The 12,348-nt window shown below is 41.5% G+C and overlaps 1 protein-coding gene across 1 annotated transcript in view; it reads left to right on the forward strand.

Moving 5' to 3' along the window:
• LOC309822902 (uncharacterized protein) overlaps positions 1-12,348 on the forward strand; it is a 181,655-nt gene that overhangs the window by 103,862 nt on the left and 65,445 nt on the right. The window contains 1 exon segment of the mRNA XM_082654986.1: positions 5,584-5,746. Within this exon segment, the coding sequence (XP_082511112.1) occupies positions 5,584-5,746 (163 nt within the window).

Genomic DNA, 12,348 nt, shown 5'->3' on the forward strand with positions numbered 1-12,348 from the left:
CCCTTGTATTATCCTAATAAACCAAAGTGGGCACTCAGTCTGACTTCAGTACAGTATATATTTGCATCTTACTTCTTTGAAGTAGAGGCAGCAATATAAAATGCCCAGGAAAAGAACAGTAGTTTGTAACCCCATGGTTAAAAATCGGTAACGTGATGCAACTGACAGTGATTTCTCAACTCATTTAGTAATTCTGTGTTGCTTAAGTTATTTTGCTTGATGTTTTTTATAAACTCACTTTCATCCAGTGACACTTTACCAATTTAGTCATATTTTTTATTTTTATTACTTATTTCTTTCATATTTAGTCAGCTTTGAGGAGGCTTTCTTCATTGAAATAATGATGATGATGGTGATGATGATGATGTTACACTGCTTTTAAAACCTCCAACAAAGGAATGGCCAAATTTTTTTTGAATATTCACATAAGGAGCAATAGCATTTTTAATATTAGTTTTGCATTAGCATGTGAAATAGCACTCCAATAATCAGTGGCATTAGTGTACTTTTCACCCTAATAAAAGTTCCTACTATGTTTTCAATCACTCTGTCTGAAGTACAGCAGTCACTGACTGGAAATGATTTTTAGTTAAAGGAAATAATAAAAGCAGACAATACTTTTTCTAAAAAGCACTTATTAATTTTTTAATCATTTTGGTTTCATATAATTATCAATACTTGAATGAGTGATTGGAAGCATTAATTTTTATCAGCATTGAAGGCAGTATTTGAGTGTATATGTGCTCATGTATTCTAATGTTTGCTTTTCCAAACATGGGAACAATTCAAATGAGACTATGGTGACACACCAAATAGATCTGAAGCAAAAACTTAAAGAAATAAAGAAAAAGTCCTTAAGCGTGACTTTGAAACGTATTTTTCTCCTTTTTTCTTTTTCTCTCTTTCCCTTTCACCATCATTCTTACATTTCCCTACTCATTTCCTTCACTTGCTAGAAGACAACCTTTAGCTATACATGTCTAGTTGCCCCGATGACTCTGAGTCCAAGTAAATAAACCCAAAATTGTCAAGGCAGATAGCCACAAAAATATCAGATTAAAGAAAAATCTCATGAAGATGTAAAAATAACATAGCAACATCTATTTGGAGATGAGAATGTCCCAAGCACTGTGTTAAATGCTTTTTATACATTAGTTGATTCTTACAACAGGTTCTACTGCTAGCTTCATTTTAGAGAGAAGGAAACTGAGACACAGAAACAAATTACTTGTGTAACATCATACTTCTGGCAATTAGCCAACACTGAACTTCAAACTCAGGTCTCTGACTCGTAGCCATCCCACTGTCCCATGAAAAGCCTCAGGGATGTCTACTTCTCAGAGAAGGCTGGCTGCATCCGGCCCACACTGAGTAACAGTGGTGACCTGGGGAGAGAATTTCTATTTGTTGTACATTTGATAGAAAGTCATTTTGAGGAAGGACCCTCTGACCCAGGATATTAGCTCCCAGAAGATATTTGCTCAATTATTTTTTTTAATTAAAAAGACATAAGGTGATTAATTAATTCATTTTACCTAACAGGAAATCAATCCTCTGCCAAATATTTATGCAATTGCTAGTACAGTCCAAGCATGACGCTAGGAGCTATGAGAAAATGAGAGACAAGTCAAAGAAAATGACCTATTGTGGGGAAACATGTAGGTCATACGATCCAGTGAATCAACACTGTAATGCAGTCCCCTCGTGTGGGGAACATGCTATTTTCTGTAGGAGACAAAAGAATAGCAAGCCCTCTGTGGAGTCAAGCTGTCATGAGGCCTCTATGGACCATCTCTGGCTCTTATAAGTGCCCTCTCAGTTTCCTCCCTTTCCAGTGCACTTCCACCACTCCTCTGCCCACTGGAGTTCTTTTCATCCTTCAAAACCTGGAGCAAAGGACTTCCCTGGTGGTGCAGTGGTTAAGAATCTGCCTGGCCAGAACACTCTATGACATAAATCACAGCAGGATCCTTTTTGACCCATCTCCTAGAGAAATGGAAATAAAAACAAAAATAAACAAACGGAACATAATGAAACTTAAAAGCTTTCGCACAGCAAAGGAAACCATAAACAAGATGAAAGACAACCTCAGAATGGGAGAAAATATTTGCATATGAAGCAACTGACAAAGGATTAATCTCCAAAATTTACAAGCAGCTCATGCAGCTCAATATCAAAAAAACAAACAACCCAATCCAAAAATGGGCAGAAGACCTAAATAGACATTTCTCCAAAGAAGATATACAGATTGCCAACAAACACATGAAAAAATGCTCAACATCATTAATCATTAGAGAAATGCAAATCAAAACTACAATGAGAAAAAAAAAAAAAAACTACAATGAGATATGATCTAACACCGGTCAGAATGGCCATCATCAAAAAATCTACAAACAATAAATGCTGTAGAGGGTGTGGAGAAAAGGGAACCCTCTTGCACTGTTGGTGGGAATGTAAATTGATACAGCCACTATGGAGAACAGTATGGAGGTTCCTTAAAAAACTAAAAATAGAACTACCATACGACCCAGCAATCCCACTACTGGGCATATACCCTGAGAAAACCATAATTCAAAAAGAGTCATGTACCACAATGTTCACTGCAGCTCTGTTTACAATAACCAGGACATGGAAACAACCTAAGTGTCCCTCGACAGATGAATGGATAAAGAAGATGTGGCACATACATACAATGGAATATTACTCAACCATAAAAAGAAACAAAATTGAGTTATTTGCAGTGAGGTGGATGGACCTAGAGTCTGTCATACAGAGTGAAGTAAGTCAGAAAGAGAAAAACAAATACCGTATACTAACACATATATATGGAATCTATAAAAAAAAAAAGTGGTCATGAAGAACCTAGGGGTAGGACGGATATAAAGACGCAGACCTACTAGAGAATGGACTTGAGGATACGGGGAGAGGGAAGGCTAAGCTGGGACAAAGTGAGACAGTGGCATGGACATATATACACTACCAAACGTAAAATAGATAGCTAGTGGGAAGCAGCTGCACAGCACAGGGAGATCAGCTCGGTTCTTTGTGACCACCTAGAGGGGTGGGATAGGGAGGGTGGGAGGGAGGGAGACGCAAGAGGGAAGAGATATGGGGATATGTGTATATGTATAACTGATTCACTTTGTTATACAGCAGAAACTAACACACCATTGTAAGCAATTATACTCCAATAAAGATGTTTTAAAAAAAAAAAAAAGAGCAGCCACCTCTCGCCACAACTAGAGAAAGCCCACACGAAGCAACAAAGACCCAATGCAGCCAAAAATAAAATAATTAATTAATTAATTTAAAATAAATAAATAAATAAATAAAATGAGTGATTTAAAAAAAAAAAAACCTGGAGCAAATAGTATACCTCTGTGTTGCCTTCCTACCATCCCAATGTCAGAATTAGCACCTCTTTCTTCATGCTCTTACTGCAAAGTGTACATGAGACATATCTCTGTGTTAGCACTTGACACAGAATATTGTTATCTATTTTCAAATCTTACTTCCCCACTCAAATGATAGCTACCATAAAGAAGGCATCATGCCTAATTCATCTTTTGTTCCCTTGTTACCTTGCCTAGGGCTTAGCAACATAGAAGCCCTTCATTAGGTGTTTGAAGGCTAATTAACCAGAAGATGAATCATAGAATATGGTTTGATAAGACCCTACAGGGCATTTGATTCCCCTTTCTATATAACCTGTTAATTTCCTACTTACAAAATCTCCAAAAAAATCATCATACAGACTCTGCCTGTAAATATCAGAGCTTGAAATGCTGGAAAGTACTTAAATTGACCTAAAATTTGCCTGAATATAACATCTTCGATTCCATGATTGGCCATAATTCTAATCTTTCTGTCCATGATGATTCTTCAAATGTTTAAAGGCAAATAAATATATACGGTACTGCATCAGGCCTTTGGAGTAAGAGTCAGTACAGATATCCTCTTTTACAAAGGAGCCCAAGGCAATTCTACCAGGATCCAGAGCATGACTTCTCGCAAAGGGAGGCTACTAGCTTTTCCCTAGTAATATCCAGTTGCCACAGGGAAGCACCTGACTCTATAACACCTTTACATGACACCTGAAAAAAATGGACCTTTTCATTTCATTCAAGAAATATTTATGGGTGTTGAGCATCAGTTACATTACGTTCCAAGTGCAGCCCTAGACACTGGGGCCACAGCAGAGAACAAAGCAGATGAAGTCTCTATAGTCGAACTACTTCTCTGTTTCCCAATCCTGAAAATCAAAAGATGTATATTCAGTTTTGTGGAGACAGCTCATCTGTGAAACAAGAAAATGCAAATGTTCAGGGAAAAAATGTCTTTGGGGTAGCTTTTTCATCTACTCTGTGACCCATGTGGTTTAAAAACTTACTAACTTGGGGAGAGAAAATTTTTCACAAAAAAATGTTTGAGAACAACACCTAAAATCACATGGTATACTGTTAAAGGTGTACATATTGACCTAAGTGCTACAGGAATTAAAAGATCAGAGGCTCATTGATGGGAAAGGCAGAAGAGGAAGCCAATTTGGGGAAATGTTTTTATAGTTAACAATAGCTTCTATTTATTGAGCATTTTCTAAGTGCCAGGAGCACTGCTAAGCCAACTGTCATGTGTTGATTCACTTGATTCTCACAAAACACTGCAAGGAAACTCCTACTATTTTCTCCATTTTTATAATGCACAGAGGAGTTAAATAACTTGCCCAAGATCACAGAGAGGTAACTGACAGAACTGAGCTTTAACCTAGGGAATCTGGTCCAGAGTCTGGTCGCTTAACCAATACACTCTATTGCCTCTCAGCATTCTCACAAATTCATGTTAACTCATGGCCAGGAGCAGACAATCCTCCACGTGTGCCAATGATGACACAATGGCTTCCTAGAAGTGAATCAGGATCCGATGGAGAGAGGAGGGATGATTCTCCATGCCTACGTTTCCACCACACACCCTCTCTCTTCCACTGGTGACCAAGCACTGGCAGCAGGTAGAAGGATGGACAGCACAGCCGGAGCCCTGGCAGGATGCTAGGGGCTGGGACTGGCCCGGGCAGTGCTGCAGCAGCACCTGTGGTGGTCGTGGTGTCTTCGTTCCTCATCCCAACTCCGCTCCACCAGCTGCTGTGAGGCCTTGTGTCACAACACTACACCAATCTGAGCTTCAGCTTCATATGTTTATGAAACACCATGTTTGACAAGGTGATCATTTCCTGGTCTGCTGCTCTGTTCCACTCTACAGGGAGTGGAGGGAGGCTAGAGGTAGCAGCACAGTCCCGAATGCAAAACTCCATCCACTAAAGGATCCAATTTCAGCCACTCTGCCAAAAGCTACAGTCTTGACAACAGTCGTACTATAATTTAGAACCAGCTCCGAGTGAGGGGGTGGGAACATACCAAGCACAGGGTTAAACCAGTGACCTGAACACTTCTCTTCTCACATTCACAACACACTCACATTCACAACACCAGAAACCAGCTACAGAGGATTCGAATGGAATTCAAATTCTTTTTCCTGATTTGCTAGAGCAGCCAAGGATGGGGTGGGGCTTTCACTTGTGAATAAAAGGTTCTGCTTCATTGTCCCCACGCGGGAGAGCATGGCCAAGCGAGTTGCAACTGTGGGAGCTGGGGTCAGTGGCCTGGCCTCCATCAAGCGCTGTCCGGAAGAAGGACTAGAGCCCACCTGCTTCGAGAGGAGCGACAACCTTGGGGGGCTGTGGAGATTCACCGTAAGTGGGGCTTCGACAGCTTTGTTGTGTGTCCGTTGGAAAAGGGCTGGACTGGCACAAAAAGAGATTGAATTTCTTCCACGAGGGCTGGCGCCCATAGGCGCCAGAAACATCTGCTGAACAGGGGGACAGAAAGGGCCATTGAAAATGATTTAAAAAAAGAAGCAGGGAATAGCCTGAAATTGGGTGGGAGGTGCATCAGCCACCTTGCAAACTTCATCCGGGGCCAAGAGGAATAAAGATGCCTACGAAGGGTAGAAGAGGATGGAGTGGCTGGGACAAGCCAGGAAAACTCAGGACAAGCAGGGCAGGAGCAGAACCTGGGGGTCAGAAGCAAGAGACTCAAGTGTTGGGGGCAATGGTATAAACACAGCACAGGAATTTCTGCCTCTGCCTGAAAGACTGAGCTGCTTATACATGCTTCTTTTTCCAGCTCTGCTCTATCTGAAGTAAAGAGACACAAGACTCAGTGTAGGATGAGTCCTATACTCAAGGTCTTGTTGTCCAGGCAATTCCAATCCATGTCAAGAACAATCAGAAGTGAAGGATGTGAGGAGTCTGGAGACTTTTTTGTTGCCTGAGCAAAAAAAATAATAATATTCTCAGGACTACAGTATGCATTGGAGAGGAAAAAGGGGTGAGGTAGGAGGAAAGGCAACTATAAAGACCACCCTTGACTGGCCTGGGGTCCAGGGAAACTACAGAGGCCCTGCTGGAGGCCACTGAAACCCTGTGAGCTCCACGGCTCAGCCAGGGAGTCATTGGCATCAGATCTCCCCAAACCTCCTATTTTCCCTTCTTCTCAGGAGAGCAGGAACATATCCCGTGAGCTTTAACTGTGCTAAGGAGAAAGCAGTCAGGAAGAATGAAAAGGAGCAAGGTGTCAGATATCCTGGCCTCAGAGTCCTAAGAGACTGAGAGAAAGCAACACTTAGCATTCCCTTATTATAGAAGGGTAGAACTTGGAACAGGAATAAAGTAATTATTTTCTAATTCAGTGAGCAAAGCTCCAGAGAGGCCAAGGTTCCTAGTTTAGTCCCAGCATAGACCAGCTTGGCTCACATAAAGAAGAACTGCATATCTTGAAATGTGTCCAACCACCAAATGTGACCGTCAATGCACAGAGACCTCCCCAAGGGGCCTAGGGAAAAGAGAACATCTGTTCCCATGATTCAAACCACATACATTCCGAAAGGGGAGCAGAAACCTGACACAAATGCCATAACTCTAGCCTCTCATGCCCATTGAAAACATTGCTAATCAAACACTATACCCTTCCCCTAATGAGCCTCAGACTCCTTCTTAACACAGTATTCCAGATAAGTACTACTACTCCATTGGGGTTGAGGGTTAGCTTCCAGGATACAACTGCCAGAGTAGAGTTACTTGGTTAAAGTAATCTCAATCAAAGCAAAAAGTAAGCCCAGAGACCTTGGCATACCAGACAAAAATGCTCCTAATATAAATCACAGATACCCAATTATTAACACACACACACAAAAAAACTATTAATGTAAGAATCAAGAGAAATGAGTTCTAGATACAGCTGTGCCCAACTGGCTGTGTGATTGGGCAGGTCAAACACCTATGCACAAAGAGTTGTGACGGACACAAAAATGAGAAACAGTCATCCTGCCTCAGGGAGCTGTCAGTCTGATGGGAAAAGGGCAGGATCTTGTAAGTCAGAAACGATGCTATGGGTATTTAAGTGAGGTCAGGGTTACATTCACTTGAGGGAAGCCAAGAAAGGCTTCATGGAGGAGGTGGTGTGTGGTGGACTTTGAAGGATTTCAACAGGCAAATGAGATTGAGTGGGAGATGCCAGGGAGGAAACCGTAAAGAAAAAGTACTGGGCATGCTTGGAAAATAAAAAGAGCTTATTGGTGTGTGTGGTACTTGTAAGAGAAATAATGAAAGGGGAGGACAGTGGCTGAATGTTTGGGCAAGGGATTCGTACTCAATTTAGAAAGCAATGGATGATGAGCAGAGTTAAGATGTCTTTCTGTTGTTGTGTTTGTTTTGTTTGCATGATAGGAAGACCCATATATGTTTACAGGTAAAGAGAAAATATCTGGATGATAGGAAATGATTGAATATGTAAGCCCAAATTGAGACAAGATCCTGGCAAAAAAAGGAAGAAGTGGAATTGCAGGCCCAAGTGGAAGGATTTGCCTCGGAAAAGTGGAGAGGCACACTTTTCTCAGAGACAGAAGGGGAAGGAAAAAGAAAAATAGAGGCCCTTGTGAGGCACGTGATAGGACATCAAAAGGATGAGAAAGAGGGTGACCCAGCAGTAGCCTAAGTAAAATGGTACTCAGTTAACAACTCGTTTCAGTCCCCATTACCTCATCTGTAAAGTAAGAACGCAGAGTCAGTTTAAAAAATAGATAAGAACTAAATTACTAGGTTCTGGGAGGCAGGAAAAACCATCGCCACCTTCATTCAGCAGCCCTCTCTTGACACAGCAGCCTCTTTAAGGCACCTCTGTACTACCTTGAGATTCCTCTAAAGCCTGATTGAAAATCTCTAAACTAAGTGACCTTAAAGGGGACTTCCAGATCTAAAATGCTATGACTCTCCTGGGTCTTTCTAGAGACATCCCTTCTCCCTTCTACCCCAGCAGATACACACACACAAACACACACACATGCACGCATGCACACACACACCATGAAAGACTGTTAGAGGTGTCTTTGCAATCAAAGCAAGTGGCCCATTCAAAACCTTCAGAATTACAGAGTCTGCTCGGGCAAGGGCTGTGCTTACCAGAAAATGTACAAGGGGGATCCTTAGTGCCTGTTCTGGGTGAAAGGGGCCATAATGCAAAAATAGACAGGCAAACTGCAGAAACCCAATAAAACACATACGGAGAAGGTTTCCATTTACAAATAGAGAGGTTCCCCCAACATTACAGAGATTATAAACTACTGCGCGTAATTCGATACTCACACGGGCATAACTCTGGCCTCTTCCAGACCACAGTCTTAAAATGAGAGGAAGCAGACAAAGGTTGCAATGGAAAAGAAAGTCCATCCTTCATTGGGGCGGGGGAGGAGTTGGCATCGTTTAAAAAGAAAAGGGATACATTGATAAAGAACCCACCCGTGACCACCAACTCAAGTGGCAGCAGGAGGTTAAGTGTGGAACATCTGTTCCACAACCAACTCTCTCAGGCTCTTGAGAGGAAAGGGAGGCTTAGAACAAACAGTAATGATATTGGCTGATTATCTCGATTGTAGAGGAATACTTGAAGAAATAAAATGTCAGGAATTGTTCTGTCACTCATAACTAATATTACTCTTAGAGAATTTTAGTATAGGAAGGAGCCTTGAGAAATAGCCTTAATGTAGAACCACACTGACATCCTCTAGAAGTAATTATACTACGCTGATAGAAACACATTCTGCTTCACCCATCACATCTCTGTAACAATAACCCTCCCTGGAATGACATGCTTCCTTACGCGCATCGAGGTCTTTTCTTCTGCACATGTAACCTTTCACTTATTCCACATTCATTGAGCACCTACTATGCGCCTCATACACCACATATGTTTAGATTCAGTGAGGGCAACGATGAAGTGTAATACTTCACCCCCTTAAATCACTAAGGAATTCTTCTTCAGCTATTTCTTCTTTAGGCACGTTAAGCCTGATTCTTACAGGGGCTGAAATGATTTGTTAATTGGGTACCATTTTACTTCTTCTTAAAAGCCTTATTTCTAAAAGTTCAGTAATCTTAGTAGGTTTCCTTTTATTCATATATTAAACAAACATTTATTGAGTTCATATTATCTTGGAGGGGATACATCTGACAGGCCCCTAACCTCTTGGGGGTTCCTCAAATCTCCTCTGAGGTTTCCACAGCTCCCCTGTGCTATAGATCTGAAAACAGATCTACAGACTCTGGACAGATTGTAGACAGTCTGACTCTCCAAAGGGAGAGGAAGTGACAAAGTAAAATGTGTTCCGGCTGTTCAAAGGAGAAGAAAAGAAGGAAATAATTGTTCTTAAGAACAAGAGCTGAACTTCCCTGTTGGCACAGTGGTTAAGAATCCACCTGCCAATGCAGGGGACATGGGTTCGAGCCCTGGTCCAGGAAGATCCCACATGCCACAGAGAAACAAAGTCCGTGCGCCACAACTACTAAGCCCTGCGTGCTGCAACTACTGAAGCCCACGTGCCTAGAGCCCGGGCTCCACAATAAGGGAAGCCACCACAATGAGAAGCCCGTGCACCGCGATGAAAAGTAGCCCCCACTCGCCACAACTAGAGAAAGCCTGCACACAGCAACGAAGACCCAACGCAGCCAAAAAACAAAGAACAAGAGCTGTGCATCATCAAAAAATCTAGAAACAATAAATGCTGGAGAGGGTGTGGAGAAAAGGGAACACTCTTGCACTGCTGGTGGGAATGTGAATTGGTTCAGCCACTATGGAGAACAGTATGGAGGTTCCTTAAAAAACTACAAATAGAACTACCATATGACCCAGCAATTCCACTACTGGGCATATACCCTGAGAAAACCAAAATTCAAAAAGAGTCATGTACCAAAATATTCATTGCAGCTCTATTTACAATAGCCCAGAGATGGAAACAACCTAAGTGCCCATCATCGGATGAATGGATAAAGAAGATGTGGCACATATATACAATGGAATATTACTCAGTCATAAAAAGAAATGAAATTGAGCTATTTGTAATGAGGTGGATAGACCTAGAGTCTGTCATACAGAGTGAAGTAAGTCAGAAAGAAAAAGACAAATACCGTATGCTAACACATATATATGGAATTTAAGAAAAAAAAATGTCATGAAGAACCTAGGGGTAAGGCAGGAATAAAGACGCAGACCTACTAGAGAACGGACTTGAGGTTATGGGGAGGGGGAAGGGTGAGCTGTGACAGGGCGAGAGAGAGTCATGGACATATACACACACTAACAAACGTAGTAAGGTAGATAGCTAGTGGGAAGCAGCCGCATGGCACAGGGATATTGGCTCGGTGCTTTGTGACAGCCTGGAGGGGTGGGATAGGGAGGGTGGGAGGGAGGGAGATGCAAGAGGGAAGACATATGGGAACATATGTATATGTATAACTGATTCACTTTGTTATAAAGCAGAAACTAACACATCATTGTAAAGCAATTATACCCCAATAAAGATGTTAAAAAAAAAAAAAAAAGAACAAGAGCTGTGAATGTCGTGCATTGAGAGAATGTCTCTATGTATCTATATAGGAGTGACTTTTATTATCATTTTATATCTATTTTTTAAATGAGAAAGGAGAAACCTCTGACCTGACAAAGGTTTCTTCCCGTTGCCTATAATCCTCTCTGGAGGACACAAAGCTTGAGAAAGTAAATTTCCACGGTAATTTTAGAAGAAGAATATTACAAATAACAGTTAACATTTTTTGAGAGCTTACCAGGCACTATTCTAAATGCATTAGAACTATCATTTCATTTTATCCTAGGGGTTATGTAGTATTGTTATTCCTATTTATAGAAGAGGGAACTGAGACAGAGAGGTTAAGAAAATTCCCAAGGTCACCCAGCTAAAAATGTAGAGCTTGAATATGAACCCAGGCTGTCTGACTCCGTGGTCTGTGCTGACAAGAACTATACTCCATGCATTTCCAGAGTCTGTGCCACAGCTCAGGAATAAGGGCAGGCAAATCCTGGACTGTCCATGGAATCCCATGAAGTATTCTAGTGAATATGACGTCTTTCCCATGGTATTGCAGGACCAAGTGGACCAGGAAGCCAGAAACCCCTCCATTCTTGCCTTTATTATTTTTCCCCTCTGTACAATCCATCTCCCTTCCCCTCTCATTCAGTTTTACCTTCAAGACAAAAACCTTTCCCCTAAGGGCCCCCATCAATTCTCAGGAAAAATGTGCTTCCACATGCAAGAGTGCCACACAGAGGGTAACTGGCACACACACAGAGACAATGCCAAGAGTGCCTGCAGCCGGGGGTCCCAGCAGGGCCTGAGAATCACTGGGGCAGCTTGTTCACTGAGGCAAACACTGGAGGGGAGGGCTTAGGACCTGCAAACCCCATTCAGAAGTGGCACAGACTCCTACTCTCTGTATATATCTGAAACACTCCAGAGCTTGTATTTTACCAGGAGAAACAATCAGTGGGAGGAAAGAGAGACAGAGCAAAGTGGTGTTGGATTCCATCCTAAAGGCCAGGTTTCCATACTAAGCTACAGTTTCTCCTCAGCTGGCATCTGTGATACATTACTTCACATTAGGCTTCAGTGTTTCCTGGAAGGTTTTCTTCTTCCTGCCTTTACAATTATTTTCCAAAATTTTGCGCAGCAGAGTTGTTGTTTTTTTTCTTTTCTATTTTTGTTTGTGGGTTCATTTGTTTTAAGGTCCCCATGGTTCCCTGACTTATCCTCTTTGATTTTTAAACATGCCATTATAAAATGTTTTAAATTTTTTTGAACTACTTTTATGGAAATCTTAACAAAATTATATTATGCACATCTCTACCCCCCTTTTAACAGTGTGTATTCCAAATTTAGTCTTTTATTGTTGTTAACTAGAAACTGGCGATTTTAACAAAGTATTATTTACAATGTGATGCTCTCAGA

This window comes from Grampus griseus (assembly GCF_964374135.1).
Source record: "Grampus griseus genome assembly, chromosome: 1".
NCBI lineage: Eukaryota > Metazoa > Chordata > Mammalia > Artiodactyla > Delphinidae > Grampus > Grampus griseus.